This window comes from Lissotriton helveticus, chromosome 12 (genome assembly GCF_964261635.1).
Source record: "Lissotriton helveticus chromosome 12, aLisHel1.1, whole genome shotgun sequence".
Taxonomy (NCBI): Eukaryota; Metazoa; Chordata; class Amphibia; order Caudata; family Salamandridae; genus Lissotriton; species Lissotriton helveticus.
In genome coordinates this window covers 145,750,088-145,773,572 of record NC_136073.1, presented here as the reverse complement: position 1 = coordinate 145,773,572, position 23,485 = coordinate 145,750,088, and the positions used below count along the sequence as shown (strand labels likewise).

General features: G+C 48.0%; 1 protein-coding gene across 1 annotated transcript in view; it reads left to right on the top strand.

The window, feature by feature from the left end:
* The window catches only part of LOC144797780 (hydroperoxide isomerase ALOXE3-like), a 541,969-nt gene extending 520,854 nt beyond the window's left edge, over positions 1 to 21,115 (top strand). Inside the window, exons 13-14 of the mRNA XM_078668542.1 lie at positions 18,890 to 19,060; positions 20,417 to 21,115. Of these exons, the coding sequence (XP_078524668.1) occupies positions 18,890 to 19,060; positions 20,417 to 20,596 (351 nt within the window). The 3' untranslated portion in view covers positions 20,597 to 21,115. The remainder of the gene's footprint in view (positions 1 to 18,889; positions 19,061 to 20,416) is intronic.
* The last annotated feature ends 2,370 nt before the right edge of the window (positions 21,116 to 23,485 follow it).

Sequence of the window (23,485 nt, the reverse complement as noted above, 5' to 3'; positions counted from 1 at the left end):
GGTCTGATTCGATCTGAGTGGAGGCCTCCACTGGTGACGGACGACTGCAACGGTGGCCCACCATTAACCACCATCTATGTGAGTCAGAAGCACCGGTGGGGGTGATTTTCCTCTGAGCTCAAACACTGTGCTGCCTGTGGGCCAGATCCCCTTTGTGCATGGCTCATGCACCAACATGCCTGCTGTGGCCCAGGGGCCGGGCCCAGGCCCGGAGCACTGCAACCACCATGGAGTTTACGGGGGCTGGCTGTGGGACTGTCAAGGCAAGATATGTTCCTCAGGAGCAGTACCCTCCAGAGGCCCACCTTCTGGCAGTTCTGACTCTGATTTCTAAAACAAAGGTGATCAGAATGGCCAAATGAGGGGAAGGGTATTATGAAGGGTACAGCGGGGAGGGAGACCTAAAACAGATGATTCAGCACGTGAGCAAATGTATTATAAATCCCAATTACAGCATTATATTTGGCACATATGCATTTGACCTGTAGTATTTGGTTACCTGTAAGAAGAAAGGCATGCTCTTGTCCTATATATTTCTGTATATAAATGGCATTGCTTTATCTTATAGAAGAACAATAGCAATGTTCCACATTAAAAGAATCTCAGGAAGCATAATATATGTATCTCGCTCTGAATTTATCCCAGAATGTTCGAAAAGTTAAGCCTGAGAGGTTATTTGTCAAGATCACACGAGCATACTATTGTTTATATATCTCCAATGTTCTTAAGCCTGGTAGAAATACTGCACCGGATATGTTCCTACAAAAATTCAAATATTAACTAAACACTCCTTTTCTATTCACATGGAGAAAAACACCTGAAACGTCAGGTTTTCCTTCCAGAATTCCTGCACATCCTGACATTACTTGAGAAAGCTACAGGCAGAGAGAATGGAGATGTCCCAACTGATTCAGGTCGTATGATGGGAAATAACTGTAACAGGAAACTCTCCCAGGAAACACATGCTGGAAATTAGGCTGCCCGCGGCTCACGCAGTGGGCCACCTCAAAAAGGGAGCCACCGTACTGCCTCATTAGGCACACTGCCACACCCCTCGAGCCAGGGGAACCAAGGAGAGGAGTCCCCAAGTATGCATGCATGTCGAGTCATTTCCGGCGAACAGAGGGCAGGTCTGCGGTACTTATACCTACCTGCCCCTGTTCATCCGGAGTCCTCTTTGGCTCGGGACACACCGTCGTTCGGGGGTCGCATTGCGCATTGTCATGCAGGAACTCTGGTCGAGTCAGGAGAGTTAGCCGTGAGTTGGCTGTGCCCCCCCCCTTTTTTTCTCCTTGGTGTCCCCAGTCTCTTGTAGATGGGATAGTTTGCCCCCCGCCACAGTTCTGCAGCTGTTGCAAGCACATGGGCTACAAGAGAGCGGCACAGTCACTCAGGGTTGGGATACAGGAGTGGCAACAATTCTGACCTCCTGATTTTAATTACATTTCCTCCTCCCTGGCCTCTTGGGACACTCACCAAGATAGACGAGAATAGTCCACTGGGAGGCGTTATGGTACAAGGCTCAGGGAGATATTTGGCCAGTCGTAATCTCAAGATGCATGGTGGTGGGCTTTACACCAGCTCCTCCTGGCAAGTCCCGTCTGCATGTCATCCACCCAGAAGGTATTCCCAGGGGTCGAGCCAGCCCTTGGGGGGTGGTTTTATGGTTGGGCTCACCGGCTTGCTAGTGTGGGATCTTCATGCTCGCCCTCCCCCACCTATCTTGTAGGCCATATACTGGTGTGTCTTGGGCCCTCCGGCATCAATTTAGGAGTAGCGTGACTGGTAAGTTCAATCTCTTTAAATGGCTAGGGTGCGGGTTCAACCACGCAAAGGGCAAGCCTGGGGTCTAAGGTGCTCCAGTTAAGGCATTGGCTCGCTTAGGGGCCCGGTTAGGCGGTTTGGAGCTGGGAGCACGTCCTTTCCTGAGGGATGACCTAAGTGTTGGCCCACTAGCGTGCTACACCAGCCTTACGGGTGGCGCTGCCTAGGGCACTTGGCGGAGTCTAAGAGGGGGACTTGGATGGTTACAGGATTAGTCGGGCCTCTCTCTGGGCCCTGGTCATGGCTGAGCATGCCCTGGATACTTGTGGCAATGTTGGGGCGGCAGGAAAAATCGATTGGGTGCGCGGCTTTGCACCTGATTGCCGGTCAGGTATGATGGGGCCGAAGGGATGGACCGGACCCTCTTGTTTAGCTTTAGGCATGTCTGTGCACTGCCCCAGCAGCTCCGCAAGGCTGGGGCGGTTCAAATGTATGATTATTACTTGACGTCGCACCCGACCATTGGTCCGCATGCACAGACCACGAGCGGGTCAGCGGGAGATGCAAGCAACCGCCAGAGAGAGTGTTCTCGAGAGTGGGCTCGAAAGAGTATGGGCGGGTACTCCGGTACTGGACTACAAGGGGAACCTGCGGCCATGGCACCCTCGAGATACTGCGTGGTGCTGCCACCTCAGTGGTTCCCCTTCCAGTAGCAGTACATCGGCCCGCGTGACCCCAGCGGGATATTTCCTCACTGCACCATTTCCTGGCTAGTTGTGAGGTTCTTGAGTATCCCGGCCATCAACAGCGGTCGCGTGGATTTGCGGGAAGCTGCTACTTAATACGTAATGAGGGCATCATCCTCCTTAGCCACCTGGGATGCGAAACACAGGAAATCAGCAAAACTATTTCATAACAAGGGTTCTCAGGATCTCTGCAACCTGTGCAATGTGTGAGTGGTACGTGTTGGCGTAAGGTGTTAGGAGTAGGTATCACGAAGTGTGCAGGCTTACCAGTACTAGTTAGATGCCCTACCTGTAGGATGGCAGTTGCCTTATGGCAAAGTGATGATGGCTTGACTTGTATGTATTCTTGAGACCAGTGCCTAGAGGCACAGTGATATAGGTAATTATAGTCTTATGTGGTTATGTGCCCCCCTTTTATCTGCCTGCTGCAAGGAGGTGGGACAGTGCTCACCAACAGTGCAAGGCAGATTTCGGTGAATGCTTTAATCCCCCAGATAAATGAATCGGTGTAAAAAAAAATTTTCAGCATTGTACATAATACCCACAGGGGGACAGAGACGCGAAGCCCATTTAGTGGCCAAGGTGCATTTGTACCTCGTTTTAGTAGATACGGCACAGTGACCCTGGCGCATATTGCCTACAGTGAATAGGGGGAGTTGGGGCATTGGTTTGTGTTAAGCATGTCTTGGTTGGTTTTCTAATGTTTATCATTATCCCGGACAGCTACTTGAACGCAACATGGATGAAAGCATTGGGGCAGTTAAGTTCAAGGTCAAGACAAAGGACATAGGGAACTCTCTCCACCAGCACTCAGCAGGTATATGTTGCCCTGAGACAAGGTATTTAAAATGCCTCAAGTTTAGCGGGTGGCAGTGGGGGTGGGGGAGAACGTTCTACTGCCTGACCTTCCCCATTGGTGCTAAGTACAAAGGGGCCTAGGGTGTGTGATGCACCCCAGGTGGGAGCTTCTGGGGCACTCCAAGCGGGACAGGCACGACCAGGGTACTAATAAGCTTGTTAATCACGCAAACCCCCTTCTCTGTTCCAGTCAAGGTAGTGTGTTCATTTCGGTCATCACATACAGGTCATCGGCCTCACAGCGAACAAGAGGGACTAAGACGCACAGGGTAAGTCAACCGTTTGGGGTTTGAAGCCTTGGGGGGTGGACCCAGGTGTTGGGGCCTGGAGTAGTGCATGCTAGCTTGGCGTAGAATGATAACCAGTGCTTATCTCTTACACCTCAGACTCATCAGACTACGCTTCATAAGGTCATTGTTTGTATTGAAACAAAGTGAGAAAGTAAGTATGGCAAAGTTGGGGCCACAAGGAACAAACCCTGGGGCAACATAAGCATACTGGATCTGCTCAGATCAGCGGTCGATTTGGGGTGCAGGGACCAACCTCTATCACGTTTCTCAATCCTTGCAGGACCTGCCAAGGGGTTTCTAGTGCTCCAGGGCAAGGGCATGGATAGACAGGGATCACCCCCTCTGTTTGGGCAGATGACCACTGTCAGTGACTCCCAGCCTAGCATGTCGCAGAATGCAGTTTGGTGAGTTTCATGGATATTGCGAAAGCAATAGGACTGGAGTGGGCTAGAGGCATATTCCACATGCGAGATCCAGAAGACTCCGGGGTTATATTGACATGCCAGCCAGGGCCAGCTGAAACGGGCCAGCTGGCCTATGAACAAGGAATTCCCTGCAGAGGCACCTGCACTGAAAGTTAGAGCGACAGCGCTGCAGCTTGAAGCAGAGACCGTGGCTGTGCTGGCAAGCACCGTGGACACAACCTCAGCTAGCAGTGAAAACATTGACAAAGTGGGTAAGCTGATGGACTCCATGTTGAGCATTATGGAGTACTTCAAAACCAGTTTTGTTAACCCAAGACCACAGCTCAAACGCGTGTGGACACAGCTTCATTGGGAGGAGTGGCACATGCAATGGCGAAGGTATGGGGCAAGCATGCCAGTGCCAAGCATACGGAGTCCAGTCGCCACCCCCCCCCCCCCCACCAAGGTGTCTCCAGCGGCACAACCTGAGAAGCAGTCACTGGCAACACAGGCCACTAGTTCACAAGTTCAATTTTTATTGTATGATTACGTAAAATCAATACAAATTACATAAAAAAACATTTATCCACATAGGCCCAGGCCACTATTAACACCACAGCAAGCAGCAGCTCCCCAGCATCGATTGGTCAACCCATACAAGTACTCACTACCCCTGTCCTCCCAGCAGGCACTCTATGGCCCAGTGCGCAATGTGTGATACTGGACCCACCGATCTATTCCGAAGATGTCAGGCCCAGCACCACGCGAGTGAGGCAGCTAAAGCAACTTCCATGATGGCAGAGTGGCTGCCGTTGGTTACAGTTGCCCCCTTAGTATCGGGCCAATGCTCCTTGGCATGGCAGGTGCCATTGGTGGCCAAAGAGGGGATCTGGAGGCAGGAATTTGTAGACAAATGTTCCCTCTTTATGCACAGGTTGGATGGTTTAAACCGGAGGAAGATGGGAGGAAAGGATGATGATAAAAAAATCAAAATACCAGGCATGGCCTCAGAAGATCACCGAGAACTGATTAGAGTCTTTCTCCATACTCTCAGCTGTAGTAATGGAGAAATATCCAGATTAGGGCCCTGGCTTTTTTAAGTATTCCCATTCTATCCATAATGAGGCCATAAAGTCTGGTGGCATTGGGTGGTACATCTACGACAGAGAGTTTAGGAAGAAGATGGCCATGTGTCCGGAGCTGGGTTGGGATCAGAAGGAAGTCCAGCTTTGGATGGAGCATATGGGTAAGTTCACCCCGCATCAAAAGGATGCATTTAGCAAAAACCAGAATGGGCCAGCACCTTTCAAAGCACAGGGCCAGACAGGGAGGTGCTTCTTCAAGCAGCCCTTTTGAGGGGCGCAGGGAGGTGCTGGCCAGATGAAAGGTGGGAAACAGTTCAACGTCTGCACTTTCAGGCTGTTCAATACATGGTCCTGCTCTTGGGGGAAGGCGTGCAACTTTGCCCACAGTTGCAACAAGTGTGGGTCTCCTCCACAGCAGCGGCCTGTAGCATCAAGCGGGAGACCCCCTCCACATACACCAACAGACAGGACAGTTAGCCAGCATCAGGAAGCTGAATCACCCAGCTCACCCTGCCCCACCTTCAGCACACCAGTGGCTGACAGCTCTGGCCTAAGACCAGCCTACCTCCCGGTCAGCCTCCCCAGCTAGTGGCAGTGCAGCTAAGGGCTCCTTGCTGCTAACTTTGGACAACCTCCTCCCTTTGCTCAGGGCTTACCCCAACACTAAGGACGGCTTGCTCTTCGCCAATGGCTTTATTGAAGGTTTCAGAATCCCTTATCTAGGCCCTCTGGGATGCAGGGATGCGGACAACCTCAGGTCAGCTAAAGAACTCACAAGGGTAGTACAGGAGAAGGTTACATAGGAAGCAGCTTTTGGAAGGTTGGCTGCGCCTTTCTCTTATCCCCCACTTGATAACTTTGTGGTTTCTCCCTTGGGAGTGGTCCCTAAAAAATAGCCAGGGAGTTTCATATTGATCCACCATTTGTCACACCCCAAAGGCAATTCAGTGAACCACTGGGTGGAGTATGGAACCTGTTCGATCTCCTACTTCTCTTTTGACGTGGCAGTGGACATTGTGAGGAGAGCGGGGAAAGGGGCCTGGTTAGCAAATGTGGACATTGAATCAGCTTTCCGCTTGTTGCTGTTTCACCCAGAGGGTCATCACATGCAGGGTTTCAAGTGGCAGGGACAGTTTTACTATGACAAGTGTATACTGATTGTGAGAAGTTGGCCTGATATATGATGCTCACTAGTTCTAGTGATCACCTTGTATCAGTCCAAACAACCCTTATGGTGATTGGTTGTAAGTCAACCTTATAGACCAGCTATCCTAACGGTAGCATGGACAAAGCAGTCTTAGGCTAAACTCTTTTGGCATGTGAAGCCAGCTGTTTTACCACAATATAACCCCTTGAATATCAGATGAAAGGACACCACACAGGTTGTTATGAAAATAAACAGTATATTTATTAATAACAAACACCTCTGAACTCTTTTTGAGGTCAGAGGGCTAAGCACATGACAATCTCTTAGGAAAAATACGTTAAGTTGCACAAAATTACACTGGTGCCCTAGGGGCACGACAAACCATATACTAAGTAAGTGGAATGTGAAAGTCGATAGTAAGAAAGGAGCTGTCCAGAGGCTGGGGGTTCGCTAGGACTACGCTATCTTCACCTTAGGTAAGTAATAGGAGGCCCACGGGACGCGTGTGCAGAGTGTGAACTCACACGCGAGATGCGTAACAACGTCTATGGACAGTACAGTTCAAGTAAAAGGTAAGTACGGACAATCCTGACTAGTTAGGACTAAAACGACTGTGGAAATGGACACTAGGACGGTTAAACTACCCTTGAGCACCGAAATGCTCTTGTTACCTCACCCACGGGCTGCGGGTGCATAGGTGTCAAAATGTGTTGGGTTCTCGCGTTGAAGTCTATGGAGCCTGGAAGAAAAGATGCTGCAGGCGACCAGGAGGAAGATGTCCAGTGCGATCCAAGGGTGGATCGGTGAAGAAGAGGACCTGAAAGCAGAGGGGACAGTGTTCAAAGTCACTAGCTAGTGACTGGTGTGGAACCAGGAAGGAACCAGATGCTGTTGTCGCGATCAGGTGAAGAGTGGACGCTTGTCTCTGCAGCCACGTGGACCAGGAGGTGTCTTTGATGACCAGGATGGAGGCACGAGCTGTCCCACGCAGGCTCTCGCTGTCGGCGATGTTGGATCCGGAATCGGCGTCAACAGGCCTTGGCATAGGCAACCCATGCGGTGAGTGGAAACGGCGTCTGGAGTGGACCAGGAGGGTCCGGGGTGCTCCTCATTTGAAGGGGAGCAAGGGCCAGTCTGGAGCAACCAGACCAGCAGTGAAGGTTTCAAAGTTCGTCGTCTAGGAGGCCACTAGCCAGCTGGCAAGTGACCAGACAACGCGTCAAGCAGCAAACAAGAAGAAGGGCCCCACGCAGATCTTGTGGATGCTGGAGGGCTGGTCTTCAGTGCAGGAGCTGCTCGGGGCTGGGGCTTCTCAATCCCCAAAGCACTTGGTCGAGTTTACCTCGGGAGTTGTGCTGGAAGCGAAGTGAAGGTTCTTTCTAGATGGCCGGTCACACGTGTCTCGTCGCACCCACGGATCTCAGCTGTGCTGCAGATGTGAGTTGAGGTCGGAGAGGTCAGGGAATCCGGGTCTCGTCGGTCTCTGAAGTCTGGATCCTCAAGGGAAGACGACAAAGGGAAGCTGCTGGACGCTTGATGGTGCCTGCAGTTGCAGGGTGGACACTCCTTGCCCAGAAGGAAGATTCTTCAGTCTTCTGTGGAGCAGAACGTCGAAGTCCAGAGTTTCTTCTTGTAAAGTTGTTCAGGATAATCTAATTTGGAATGGGACCAGCTCCTACCTTTATCCTGCTAAAGGGGGCTGTACTACGACTAGGTCCCTCCTATGGGTGGGACCAGGAAGGGTGGTGGTTACACCCCCTATCCTTTGTCCGGTTTCGCGCCAGGGATGCCCCAGCAACTGGTTTGAGCCGGTGTATGCACAGGGCACCTTGTGTGCCCCAGGCATGTCTCATTCCTTTCAGGCCTGTCCTACCCAATACACAAAATCCTGTCTGGGGTGGTGCTAGCACCTCCCAAGGCAGAAAACCCTTTGTCCAAGCCTCCCTCGCTGGAAGGACTCCCAGCAGCAGGAGGTCAGACTTTTGTCTGTGGTGGCAGCATCCATTTTGTGATGCCAAGGCTCGCGTTAACTTTAACCGGGGTTCTCAGTTACATACATGTTGTGTCCCTCTAGAAGGGTGGAATGCTACCCCCGTCGCCAGAATTGGCGAGGGGGTAGTATTCCAATTCGTATGACACCTTACTCGACATGTTTTGATAATGTTATACCAGAGTTAGCATTTAACCGCGAGGTTGATAATGCACTTAAGAGTATATGGTATAGCGTTATCATGGAACAGCTATTAGGACTTGGTTCCGCAAGCTGCAGACGGGCTCAGCTCATGCCAGAGCACCATCTCACATAATTCCAAGCACTCTGCCTTCAGGATTGATAAGGCCTGCCATAGGAGTGACTGATAGGAGTATATGTGTCCATTTTAGGGTTAGATATAGGTATACTATATATATATAGCAAAGGGTGATTACACCACCTTGCCCCAGCTGTCGTGCAGCCAGTTGTGTCAGTTTTAGATGGCCAGCCTTGGGTGGCATAATACATGCTTCAGCCCCTGGTAGGCCCTGGGTACACCTATGCCCTGGGCACCTAAGGTACACTGTACAGGGACTGATAAGGTGGCCCGGTACCAATTGGTAAATGCACCTAAAGTACATGGTTGTCAATTTAGAGAGAGAACAGCTAGGCTGTGGGTCTGATTAGCAGGCCCACAGCCAGGGAAAGTCGTAAACCAGTGAAGCAAAAACCAAAAATCTGGGGTGACCATAGGATTGCAGACCCCACTCTCCTACACTGATGGGCTGCGCTAAATCCTGCGCTTACTTCGCGGCATTCAGCTGTTTTCTGCAGTGGGCACTCACATGGTTCCATGGCGTAGAAGGGGTGACTCATTACTTAGATGACTTCCTATTCTTTGGAGGAGTGGGGACGCAGGATTGCAGTGAAGCACTACAGTGCTTCCAAGATCTGACGGATCACCTACGAATCCCCTTGGTGCCAGGTAAGACCGAGGGTTTAGTGCAGGTACTCACTTTCCTGGGCATCTAGCTTGATACGGTTGAGGGCGTGTCCAGACTTCCGTCAGGGAAGGTTCCGAAATTATACCAGGATATCCAGGCCATCCTGGAAAATGACAAGGCATCCTTAGGTGTAATTCAGAGCCTCTTAGGCAAACTACATTTCGCAGCCAGGGTGGTCCCAGTGGGCTGAGTTTTTGCTAGTAGGCTAGCCAGGGCCACAGCCAAAGTAAAGAAGAAACACCACATGGTCAGTCTGAGCAAAGGTTTGAAATATGACCTGAAAATTTGGGCAGAATTCTTGGTGGATTTCAATGGCATTGTGATATGGAAATCACCATGGACAAGCAGCCCTGAACTGTGCTTATTTACAGACACATCAGGCAGTGAGTGGTGTGCTGAGAAATGGCTGAATGCTTGGAGGAGAAAGAAAATCACTGCAAATGGCATGGTACTGGAACTGTTTCCCATAGTGACAGCCCTTCACGTATGCCCTGAGGCTTTAGCATACAAGAGAGTTCTGTTTTGGTCAGACAACATGGCAGTGGTGCAGGCCATCGATGGGCTGGCAGCAAAGTGCCCTCTAGTACTTTGCTTACTAAGGCAGCTAGTGAGGGCTTGTCTGCAAAACAATGTCGATTTCCGGGCGAGGCACATTCAAGGAGTCAAAAACATGGCCATTGACGCTCTCTCTTGTTTTCAGTGACTCAGTTTCCGGGAGGAATAGTGGCGAGCAAGAGCAGAGATGACCTCTTTCCCTGCACTTCTCTGGCATATTCTCGGGTGGAACAGCGATTAAAGAAACTTGGGTGAACCTTTCCTCTTACCAGGTCACTAATTGAATTCCACACATTGCAAGGCATGATGGATGCTGTTCACAAGGTCACATATTCACCTTTCGAGGCAAGTCTCTTTGCGGCTGCATTCAGCCTGGCATTTTTTGGGGCCTTCAGAATCAGTGAACGTGTAGCTAGGTTGAAAAAGGATGGGTCAGGGGACACTTTATGCAGCCAGGATGTCCGGTTGATAAGTAACTCTCTAAGGATGCACATCAGAAGATCCAAAACTGACCGGGCGGGGGGGTTTGGGCAAGGGAAAGAAGTAGTGTTACAGCCCTTGGGGGAAAGAGGTCACTGCCCAGTTGAGCTGGTCAGCGATTATTTAGCCACCCACCCTAGATAAGCAGGGTAGTTCATAATTCATGCAGAACTAGTGCCCCTCACAAAAGTCCAGGTGGACCGGATTATGAGGTCTTGCCTTGTGTCATCAGGACAAACTCACCCAGGGAAACAATTTTCTAGTCATTCATTACGTTGGAGTGGCCACATCGGCTTTCAAGATTGGTCTCCCAGCTGAGCACATTAAATAGGTGGGACTTCGGGACTCACGCTTTTATGAGAGCTACATTTACCCATGATGGTTTTAACAGGACATAGGGGATGGCAAGGCGAAAGTCTACTCGAGTTTGATGTGTGTAATGTGTAAACATTAAATAGCTTGTGAAAATTTGCATCCCTTTATTTTCACCAGGGTTCAAGGTGTGGGTGATCGGCCACTTGTACATCACCGGGTTGGCGTAATGGGCAGAAAACAGGACTTGGAAGCATGGATTCTCCCAGAGACAGATAGACTGCCTGGGGTACCCCAGCATGTGATGGCACAGCTTGCTCAACAAACTGCACCGATAGAGATAGTCCCACCTAGCATCTAGCGGGGTGCCAAGTCGGGGAGGCTATAGAACATTGCAGTAGAAGGGTAAACCGCGCCATACACAAGTTCGCGGAGCAGAGGGGTTTGGCTTCATCAGACACGGGCTAATACATGCCAACACCAAAGGGTATGTTTAGGAGGACGGGGTGCACCTGTCTAAGGTGGGCATTGATCGGTTCTTATTAGATATTGGAGAGGTGCTGGAACCAGCTAGGTGCAAGTGAAGTAAACTGACAGCCTTGGTGGGAGGGCTCTGGTGGTGACGGTGGCCAAATTCAGAGCATTGGCGGAGTTACAGGGCAATATGGAGTTGGAAGAGTATAGAAGGGTACCTCTTCAGGGGCACAAGAGGGGTACCTGGGCCAAACCCCAGGAGTCTTTATGGCAGGTCCCTGGAGGAAAATCGTCGGTGCCCCGCTAGTCCTTTGGGCGTTGTAAGCCTGAACAACCGGGGGCTTGCCTTGCAACGCTATGTCCTTAAAAGGGCATGAGTAAAGTGGTGGACCGGTGGTACACGGTATTCAAGAGGGGAATCCCCTCATAACTACTAGCACCGATTGGGTTGGCCACAGTGCAATTTGGCTCTTCAGGCGGGCGGGGCAGTTTAGGTCAGTCACTGCTACCTGCCCTTGGATCGCCCGTAACTTAACCCACCACATTGGCATACTTTGTATGGAATAAACCTGCAGCAAACTTTTCCCAGCAAAATTGTGTTGCATCATTATTTATTCCAATAGCATGCTGAGTTTTGCAAGGTTGGGGAGGGTCGCCTATATAGGCACTACCCAGCTGCTTACGACAGCAATAATCCTCACTCAGGCAGGCTGTGGCCGTCTTTATAGGACTATGGCGGCCGCGACGTCTGCGCATCACGCATGGGGTACAACTTAAAAGAGAGAATAATAACATAACAACAAGCGCAATTTATCTTCCTAACGTGCAGAAATGAGGAAACTGTGATACATTATTCTACTGCATTTGAAAAGTGAAACAATGAACTTTACACAATCAGATAGTGCATGCACTAAAGCACTGAGTCCATAATGACAGTCAATGACCTTGCAAAGTCTCCGCTATCCAACATCATAGCAGCAATCTCCTAGTCTACAGCATAGCTATTTTAGCAGCATAGCTATTTCTTCCTTGCATGTTATAAGTTATTCACAATGTTTTTTTTGCTTTCAGTTGTATGGCAGAACACATGCCTTACTCAGTAGACAGCTTGTTCATGGATGCCAGAGAGAGCATGACAGGGGCGCACTGGCCCCTGCCTTTGCCGTCTATCCCTTGATTCTGGCGAGATTACTTGGCGACGGCTCCCTCCCAAGATTAGGCTTTATGATCGACTTGGGCCTGTGATACACAGAGGCTATAACAGGTTTGGCGCTGAGGTCTAAGTGGGGGAGTACATAGGAGGAATAGTACTGATCTGTGAGGATGGGCCCTGTGATGAGCTTGGGACTGCTTGGGGTTGGCGACCCCCCATCTATGAGAGGTTGTGTGGGGTATGGATTGTGCTTTCAACGAGGTCTATGATGTACACCATACTGGACTCTGGGTTGGGTTCATCCACTTTTAGTGTGTGCTACTCTGAGCGCATTCTTCACAGTGAGATGATCTGACACCCTTCAGACTGCTCCCTGCAGATCATCTCTTTGGGCCAGTGACTGTGTGGGCATAATACTGTTGGTGGTGTACACATCCAAGCTGATTGATGAGGACTCACTGTGCCTAGCTGGACATACTGGGCCTTTGCTCCTTTTGAGCCATTTGTGCTACCTGCAGCCAAATTGGGGAGCTGGTGGATGAAGAGTGTCGCATCCATCTAGAGGCAGAGGAGACCTTGAGATCTTCCATAGTTACTGTTCCACTCAATACCATGCTCAACAGCTTGACACTCAGGGTCAAAAAGTATACTTGAGCACCTATGCCCCCCCCAATAGATCTGAGGAGTTGTGCCTTCAGAAGGATGACATTACTCCGGATGAGCTTCAAGTGACAATTGGCCGCCTCTACATCCGTAAGGCACTGGTCCCCAACAGCTATACAACAAAATATACAGCAGAAAAAAAAACCTGAATCCTAATCAACATCAAGACAGTCCCACATAGAAAGCAACACATTTATATAACTTTTTTGTGTTTTATTTTCAAAAAATATATATTCATTTCTTTCAAGTAACAATCCATAATTTTTCAATAAATACTTTGTACATATAATCAATACAATTCAATATGACTCACATCTAAATCTAATTAATTGGAGTCCCGACATAGATGAAGCAGTATGGAAAATTGCGGTACATGTCTCAACAACATCAAAACCAGAATAATATATACATAAACAACAACCACAAAAATAGTGAAGAAAGTTGATAATCAGAAAAAAACAGTTTAACAAAAACAAAACATACATCATAAACATTCACAACCACAAAAAATGCGCCGACGCGCGTTTCGGAATCTCATGTACCATTCTTCCTCAGGGCGCTGATGGTATGTTACATATTTTGTTAAGCCTTATACATTCATTTTCATTTAACAAGGCATTAAATACTCATAGTTGAAGCTTCGTCAATCAAATTTGCAGAAAATAGGCAACATTCGATGAAGACTATCCAGAGCAAAGACCTTATCCTAGGTCGAACACTGTATGGCGACGACCGCCTCGACATGCGGTTCGAAGTGTCTTATGTCTTTATACATATAGAGATCAAAAAGAGGGGATTGAATCGTTGTAAACTGTGGATGAACAGCCACGTCTCCAGCATTAATTCCAAGATTTGAATTTTCCAATATTCTGATATAGTATAAACTTCCCTCGGACCTACTCAAAAAGCTCCGTCCATTGTAGCTCCTCTACGTCAACTGGGTAGGAAATAAGTTGTGAAAGGAAGATTCCCTCAACGGATAGAGTCCCGCCTTTAACCTCGCATTCTGTAGATACCCAACAGCTATACTGCAAAGTTTTATAAATGTTATGCCGCCCTCCTGATTGATTCTTTAGTGCGGGTCTTTAAATCTTTTTTGAGGACTGGAGTGGTCACAGATACCATGTGTTGGAACTGGCCCTTTTTGCAGGGTTATCCCCAAACGTGTTGCTTCTTCCTCCCTTATTTTTCCTGACCTGTGGCTGTTGGCAATAGGACTTTGCGCACTTTACCACTGCTGATCAGTGCTAAATTGCATATGCTCTCATTGTTATTATGATTGTATATACATGATTGGCATATTTGTATCACCAAGAAGTCCCTAGTAAAGTGCACTGGGTGTGCCAGGGCTGGTGATGACAAATGCTACGAGTGGGCCTGCAGCACTGATTGTGCCACCCACATGAGTAGCCCTAAAGTGGTGTCTCAGGCCTGCCACCGCAGTGCCTGTGTGCAGTCTGTGAACTGCCATGTCCTCCTGGTCAGTGTCCCCACTGACAAGGCCTAACCCTTGCCTTTCTGTGCACATTGGTCCCCCCTATGGAAGGCCCAAGGTACCCCCTTGTGCAGGGTGCAGTGTATGTGAAAGGTAGAGCATGTACTTGTGCAGGTGACATGCTCTGGTAGTGAATTACAGCCATTTTTGTTTTTCACTGCTGCAAGGCTATCTTGCTACATAGGCTATCATGGGGGATGCTGGCTACAATGGCTACAAGCATATCTTCCCATAGGAACAAGATAGGACATAAAAGTCTGGTATCCCTGAACTCAGAATTTAATAACACATCTTTTAGGAAAGGTTGTTTTAAAATCCTGGGTTTGAGAACAGCGCTTTTAGAAAGCTGCTGTTCTCTTGTCTGACCTTTCTGTGTGCCTTGGCTTGTTTGTGAATTGACTGTCTGGTTTGAGAGTGACAGGGGCTGGGGATTCCCCAGGAGGCTGTCTGAGTCATCCCTAGGCTGAAAAACTGCATTTCCAACTTGAGTGGTGGGAGGAGATAGCACCTGGGCCTGAATAGGGCTGTGCCTGCCTTCCACAATGCTGGGTCCACCTCCTGCTGGGCGGCTGACGACCCTGCCCCTCACTCTGAAAGGAAAGGAGACGCCAGGAAAAACAAAGTGCTCAAGGAACACCCAGAACTGGTTCAGACCGGGTTCAGAGCACTCCTGCACATAGGGAACAAAGACTTTTAGGGGTCAGGACCCCTGACTACAGAAAATTAGATCATCCTGGAATCAAGAAGAAACCTCTGCCAAGGAAAAAGCTGAAACTGAAGAAGGAAGACTGTCCTGCTGTGTGATGCTGGATTGCCCTGCTGTTGCTTTGCTGCCAAAGAGAGGGGAAGGACTTTTTTTTGTGCTGTGTCCCCTTGCTTGAAGGAATCTCCAAGGGCCTGAGAAGAGCTGGCTCCCTGTTTTGAAGTCCCAGGAACAAAAGGACTTCACCTCCAGCTTCCCTGAGCTCTGCTGAGAGAGCTCTGTCCTTCCTGGAGTGCGTGGCCCATGCGTGGTGCCTCTGGAAGTTGTACCTGTGTTGGGGAGATGGAAATCAAGCTTTTAAAGACTTTGCTACAGAAAATCTATCACAAACCCAGCCGAGCGAGAAAATTTCTGCCGCTACGAAAACCAAGATGATCGCAGCGCCTGTCGCCGCTGCCTGAAGACGTCGCACCCTTCGTTAGCAGGAAGATTTCTGCCTCTGCGAACATCGTCCCAGAGCCTGTCATCGCTGGGTGAAATCATCGCTTCACGTCGCTGCGGGAATCGTCGCAGAGCCATCGCATCGAGGAGCTGCGAGAGAAAGATCGCCGCTGGACCGCGCATCGTCGCCCCGGAGATCGTCGCAACACCCGAGAATCATCTTATCGTGCCTTTGCGGGAGAAAACTTCCTACAGAACCTACGCACTGGAATCCATACTAGTGGCCTTCCTCCCCATACAGACCGGATTTGTCGCAACACACCCGCTGCTGCAGCGGGGCTGTCGCTAAAGCCTCCCCAGGGTCTCAGGAGCAACGCATCGCTTCTTTTTCACCGTTACAGCTTCTGTGCTTGGATTTTTTTTTTGCTAACCAAAATATGTGGCTAAAACGTGACGCAACCGTGGATAATTTTATCGCTAACCTTAAGAACATTAAGAACTCTTTTGCAACCATATTCTTGAACTGTGTATGTTGGATTTTTGTCGTTGTGGTCTTTGAGTAGTTTAGATGAAATACCTTTATTTTTCTAAACCGTTGTGGAGTCAGTTTGTGGTGTTTTCACTGTGTTACTGTGAGTGTTGGTACAAATACTTTACACATTGCTTCTGGATAAGCCTGACTGCTTGTGCCAAGCTACCAAGGGGGTGAGCAGATGTTATCTAAAGAGTGTTTCCTCCTTACCCTGACTAGAAGCAAGGGTCCCTGTTTGGACAGTGGTACCTATCTCTGCCAACTAGAGGCCCCCAGTTCTAACACCATGCTTGTGTCACAGAATACACTTCATCTGAAAATGGGAAAGCCTGCCTCACTAAGGTCCTAGATGAAATCTCACTAGGACATAAAATGAAAACTTTTATTCTGGACAACTTTCAGAAGCCTACCACTAAGCTTAAACTTAATTACTCTTTTTCCCGATCTGTTCAGCTCACATGAGGTACCCATCAGGAATGCCCATTGTCCCCTTCAATATTTGCCCTTACAATGGAACCATTTGTGGCTAAAGTTCAGGCTAACCCTTGCATTAGTGGTGTGGTGGTTGATGGTGTGGAACATAATCTTGCTTTATGCGCTGATGACATTCTTTGTTTCTTATATCACTGTTCTGGGATTGATGGAGGAGCTTGAGGCCTTCTCTCAGGTGTCCGCCTCCAAAATTAATTATCCGGAGTCAAAGGATATGGAGATTGCTGAGCCCCACAACAGTCTTCAAGCCCCAATTCGAGACGGTGGTTTCCAATGGGAGACCCAATCCATTATTTATCTATGGATATATATGCTGCCTCTGACCAAAGATTTATCTACTTGCAACATACCCCCTCAACTCATGGCCCTCTTTAAGGATTTATATTATTGGTGGAAACTTAAGATCTTTTAGTTAGGCAGACTCAACAGTGTGAAAATGAATTTTATGCTTCAGTTGTTTTCCAGACCTTCCATGGGCCCGTGTTTTTTCGATCCATACACATATTCATGCAAAACTCCTGGATTTTATATGGGGAGGTTAGTCCCCATGTGTGGCGAGAGCAACGCTGAGTATACCGGCTTCAGAGGGTGGCCTCGGCTTCCCAAATTTGACTTAACCCGACACAACAGCTTTAGATTGACTCAAGCACTCTTTTAAGGTTTTTTAAACAAAATAAAAAAAAATGTAAATGTAAAATGACTCAAGCACCCCATTAGTATGGCGGGCCCTTCACACGCCTGGCCCTCCAGGGCGACGAGCATCCCATATAGTCAATCTATCTCACTAACATACATCATAAAGGCATATCTTGCCTCTACTGTTATCTCTTACAGTTGACAACTCTTCGCAAGCATGTCTATGTACAGCAATGGGAAAGGGGATTGGCAACATAGATATCTGATGACACTTGGGGGGGCATTTGGCAAAGAGCGGCTACGTCTTCAATTTGTGTCTGCTATAAAGAGAACGCCTAGAAGAGATTGACCACCTGTTAGACTGGATAAGGTGTTTGGGAGTTCAGATTTGTGTTGTAAGGGGTGTGGATAGAGGGGGACATTTCCACACACATTCTGGGTTGAGATTCAAGGACAGTGAAATCCATGACAAATGTTCTACTCCCACTGGAACCACTGATGCTTCTCTTAGGTGACCCAGGGGACAATAGAATTTTTCCCATATCGAATGCTATGGGTCACTTCCTTTCTCACGTCCTGGTGGCATGGTTGTGTGCGGCACAGATGTGGAAGCAACCTCTTCCTAATTATGTGGTGGGGAAAGGTGTGGCCCATTTACACAATGGAGAAATTGACTGCTATTATCCGGACCGGGTGGCCAAATTCAATGTTATATGGCGCCCCTTTACTACCCATATCAAGAGTCAGCAGTGGGCGGGAGGGCTTCATATAACAATGTCCAATGTACCTGTGATAGCCACATTATGTCCGCTTCTGACCCTGTGGAGGGACCTTGTAAAATGTAATATCTGTGTCTATGGCCGTGGTGGGGCGGGGTGCTGTATCGATTATTCCCAAAAGGCCCGGGCGTGGCTGTTATGCTATTCTGTCCACTTGTATTATCTTTTTTTTTTTTACTGAGCAAGAATCTTTATTCCTGGCAGATTTGTACAATGTGTCTTGTTTACTTGTTTTTTGGGGAAAATGCAAAATAAAATAGTTTAAAAAAACCAAGGGGCTCCTTAGAGCACATTGTGTTTGTTACCTTAGAAGTTGACCCGAGGAGGTCCAAAGGTTACCAGAGGGCATTGCTCTGGAAGGGGAAGTTCCGGTTGTCCTAGAACTAAAAGTTTTCACCAATGTGTCCAGTGCACTTTTGGACAGGACAAATCTGAATGTAGACAATTGGGGAAGCCTTTACTCATGATCGGTCCTTGCGCAGGTGTTTTCCTTCATTGCACCCTAGTAACCAGGCAACGTTTGGAAAGATTTTACGCTATCAGCTGAGTATGGATGCCTCAAGAAGGAGACTCAATGTTCATATCCTTTTGGAATTACCCCTTGGTCTGTGATAATTCCTAGTATATAAACTCTAGCTGACATTCTAACTCTTCATTAAAACACAGACTTTTCCAACCTTCTCTCTAATGGTGATTTTATCCCTAGCAATCACACTTTTCCTGCACTGAACTCTTGTTTCTGTCTTAGAATTATATTTGTTTGGCTTTTCAAGTGAAACAGTGTTTTTTTATGTGGCAGTCTGACAACCCTGGTTCTGGTTGTGCTATATAAATCTAATTAATTGAAATAATTGCAGCCTTCAAATGCAGCTTATTTCTTTCTTTTGGGCTTGTACCAATTTAGTTTGATTTCATCTCCTGGATGCCGAACACTCCTGGGACAATGCGTCAACCTCCCCCGAAGACCAAAGGCACAGCGACCCTGGAAAGTGTCCTCGAGATCTTGCCCGATGTGGACGCCACTGCCAGCTTAATGTTGACTGTCAGGGTCCTGAGTGATGAGCCCGGTGACAGGGTAAGCATTGCTTACTCTCCTTGTGTATGTTAGGAGTCTCGAGTTGTGGGTAAACAGTACCTCCTTGTGAGTTATTTACCTAGGAATAACTGGCATTACATTTTGTCCAACACTGTCTTCCATAAGGTGGATTGTTACATAGATAATTCAGTATGATGGAATGAATGAACCAAAGAGGTGATTCACGCTTTGAATAAAACAGCTGCTTTTGTAATAGGAATGCAACACACCAACAATAATACAATTATGCTTGGCATAGTAACTAGGTAGAGTCATTTTCATCTGTTGCACCGTGTGCTTCTTTAAATGTTCTTTAATAGACTCATGAGATGGCATTTCAGAGTTGTTTTGGAAACAGTGAGTGTGGGGCATTCTTTGGAAGCAGTGAGTACCAGTGATGTGGCCTGGAATGGCACAATCAGACTCTGGGACCTGTACTCTGTGGTTTGGGTGTAGACAGCAAGTTCTGATAGTAAATTCCTGGAGGGAGCATGACCTCTTTTTATGTGACTGGAAATGTTTTGTAGAGGGTCGAATTTTCGACATGAGGTTCCCATCTTTCTGCGAAAGGAAGTGGTGAGCTTCTGCCTTGGGAGGTTGAGTAAGTTTTTGCAGGCACAGTTCTGAACCCTGTCTAGTGGGGAGAAGGGCTTTTGAGGGTGGGTACTGAGTAGCTAATCTAATTTACAAACTGTTACTGACTTAATTGGTCTTGGTGGTGGTAAAAATAAGACCTGGCTATTTCTCTGATATTTAACATGTGGTCGCGTTCTGCAGTGTCTGTGATAATAGAAGAGTTCAAGTGAACCCCAAGGTTTCTGGCTGAGTTTGAGAAAGTCTAAATGTTTCAATGAAAGTCTATATATCTGGAATCTGCGATGCCGATGTGGAGGTGGAGAGAAAGTGAAGACCCTCAGATTTGGGGGTGGAGGGGAATTGAACAAGGCGTGAGAGCTACCCTACATCTGACCGTAGAGAAGCAGTCAGATTCATGGGTAGAGGGTATAAAATGATACTATTTGTGTAAACAGTGTAAAGGCAACAAGAGCAGTTACAGGTGAGGTCATCAAGGAAGCTGGTGTATACAGAGAATAAGAAGTTGGCCTATCATAGACCCTTGAGACCCAGAGTTGCCATGGATCCAGTGGTGATCTCTTACAGAGTGAGCTAAAAGATGAGAACCACTGAAAAACACAAGGAGGTGAGGGAAACAAGTAAAGCTGATTTCATGTTTAGGCTGTCGTAAACCAACATGATCACTTAGAAAACTTCCACCAGCATTCCTTGCTTTTTTTGTTGCTTCCCTCATATATTCTCTTGATTTATGATAATAAATGTTTCTTTTATTTTTTTAAGAGGCCTTTAGGCACATATCCTGATGAACTTTTTACAGAGGAGGAACCCAAACGGTGCATCAAGGCCTTCCAAGAACGTCTGTCCCAGATATCTGCAGAGATTGAAAACAGAAACGCATCCCTGCCTGTCAAGTACAACTACATGAACCCCAAAGTGATTGAGAACAGCGTCTCCATATAACTGCAACTAACTAAACAACCAGCAAGAAGATCCCACGCTCCTCCCTAGTCAGTAAACTGCATCTCTTGGCCCACATCCCACTCTGTTCTAGATTCTGACCAGTCAAGTATTAGCATCACTGGACCTTGGTGAGTGGTCACTTCAAGAGTTCCAGTGTTACAGGAGCTAAACACAGAAACAGTCTGTTTTTGCAATAGGTCCAGTGCAGCAAGAGAGATAAGCATTCACAGAAAGTAAGGCATTTTATGTACAAACAAGATCTAATTGGAATCTGGCATCTTCAAAACAACTTTCTGGGATGTACTTAAAAGATGAAGAAACCAAAGATTTCTCTGGTGTGTCTCAGTAAGTTTTAGATAACTTTGATTGGCTGAGAAAAAGAGACGTATGTAATTGATGCAGACCTGTCACCATTAGAGAAATCACTGAACAAACAATATTGTGGAATACAAATGTAGGCACACTGATTGTCTGTTCGTGCTTGTAATAGACTTTAATAAACAATCTTTGCAAATTAAAGACATGATCATAAAATGTGTCCTTTTCTTTGAACTATTTAGAAATGTGTACTTGTTTGTATCCCTTTTTAGGTTTCGCCTGGCGTAGCACTGCGCAGCAGTGCTCGGGCAGGCGAAATCTTATGTTTACCAGTATGGGGCTTTGTCCCGCCTCTCTCTTCCATTGGCTAGCTCCATAAATGGAGGCTAGCCATTGGAAGAGAGATCTGTCCGTCATTGTCGTAGCAGATTCGTGGGCGTTCCGGCGATTTTTACGCTCTTGGCCCCTTTTAGAACGTCATGTGGGTGTTTTTTTTTTTTTAAGGTTTGTTTTGTCATTCATACCAGGCCGACCGCCGCCGGTAGAAGTCCAGGTGAGTGCTCCCCTCCCCTTCCGCTATCCGTGTGCCCGTTCCTGCCCCCCTCCTGCTGTCCGTGTGTCCGTTCCCGTCCCCCTCCCACTGTCCCTGTCTCCGGCCCCACTTGTAAATGCTTGTTTTTCGTTTTGCACTCCAAATTGACTAATTTGGTTAGTTTCCATTGTGGAGGGGAGGCGGTACTGTGTTTTCTCTAACTGATGCTACACGGGGGCTACTGTTTTTAAATGGTGGCTCTGCGCTCGTCACTGTTTCCACCCTTCCACTCAAATACAGGGCGCGCTTTCGCTTGTTGATTCTATTTGCGTGTACATCGTGCCCCCATTCCGCGCACTCCAGAAAGCAGAATTATCGGCTTTTTTATGCAGCTCTATCGGTTTTGTCGGTGGTTCCTTTTTTCTGCATCTGACATGCGCCAGAATTCTCGGAACGCAGCAAGAGACTGCTTTGATTTTCAAATTGCAACTTAAAATACCAGTACTTCACCCTTTCGTCTCCTGTCGCAACCTCAGCGTCCCCAGCACCCCTAGCCCTCCCCCCCTTCCAGTCTCCCACCGTGACAACAAACTTCAGAGCCGCCCCTGCCCTGGGCTAAGATAGCCTCTGGCTCTAACTCTTCATTTGAAGCCGCTAGTCTGTCATCTTGACCGAGGGAGGCTCTCAGTGTGTGGACCGAGCGCCCGCCGGAGGCAGGAAGGACAGCGCAGCACAGCCTCCCAGGGAATTTCATTACTGTTGAAGTTATTTGGCAACCTGTGTGTTCAAGAACCGTCTCTAATTGTGAATCTCTCTGATGTCGGGAGAGGCAACGGGCCCCCCTTGTATAAAAAACACACTAATAAATCGTGTGTTTGTTCAACACTGTCGCTTTCTGCACCCTCCTTGCTGATAAATGTTGTTTATTTTTTGCCGACCCTCTTCTGTTCTCGGCGTCTTCCTCTGTCTTCTGTCTCCGCACTCCCCGCTCTGCTCGGTGTTTGTTGATATTAGATAGCTGTACCCCTTTGCTCCTGTACAAAGTTGTGGCGTGCCACGGGACCTTGCCGCAGTTTTAAACTGCACAGATAAACACGGGGCTGGACCTCAAGGCACGACAGGCCGACGCCAGAGCCCCCGACCCCCCTACTGCTCCCACGCTCGTACGTTACAGCTCCCTGCTAGCTGCACCTCACACTGAACGAACGGTAACCCCGTCCAAAGTGCCGGTGAGATTTCTTTGGTAATTTTGTTCTCACCCCTCCTTCAAGAAAACTGTTTTAGGGTGTCTTTGGCAATGGGCTTTCTGGGTATCTATAAATGCGACAAGGAAGATCTCAGTTTTTGTCTTGGATTCTTGGCACGTTGTGTGATTCCCGTCAATTAATAGTGGTGCCATCAGCAGTTTTATTGCCTATTGAAGGGAGAATGCGGAGAGCGCTTAGAAACCAGTTTTGCTCGGAGTTTGTGAGCTACGTACTGCTGTTAAACGTTGCTTAGTATGAAATTAACGTGAAAATGTTTGCGCATAACGGTGATGCACCTGAAACAATCGTGTGCGTTTTTCTCCACCCCCCCCCCCACCTCCACCATTATTCGGTACGTTAAATCGCGGGATATTTTTCCCTGAAGCCTTTTGCTGATGACAATTACCTCCTCTGAGGGACAGCCGGCAAAGAGCTGCCAATTTGTCAGTCATTTAAATAAAGTGGGTGATTATGTAAACTCATGCTCCTGATTTACGTGTGATCTGCACTTACACCTTCGAATTCAGGTAAGGGCCAACTCGGCCTGTCATCCTTCCAATGTCATTATGCCGTAGTAACTCCTGCTGTCTGATACGCTTATACGCGAGAAACTGTTGCGTTAAGGGGACAAGTTATCAGTGACCTTTAGTTAATATAAAAGGAAATACTTTATTTAAGTAGCATTGGGCTTCAGGGGTTCACTGATTGGCTCTGTGTGTGTGTGGCTCTGTGTGTGTGTGTGTGTGTGTGTGGCTCTGTGTGTGTGTGGGGGGGCTCTCTTTGTGTGTGGCG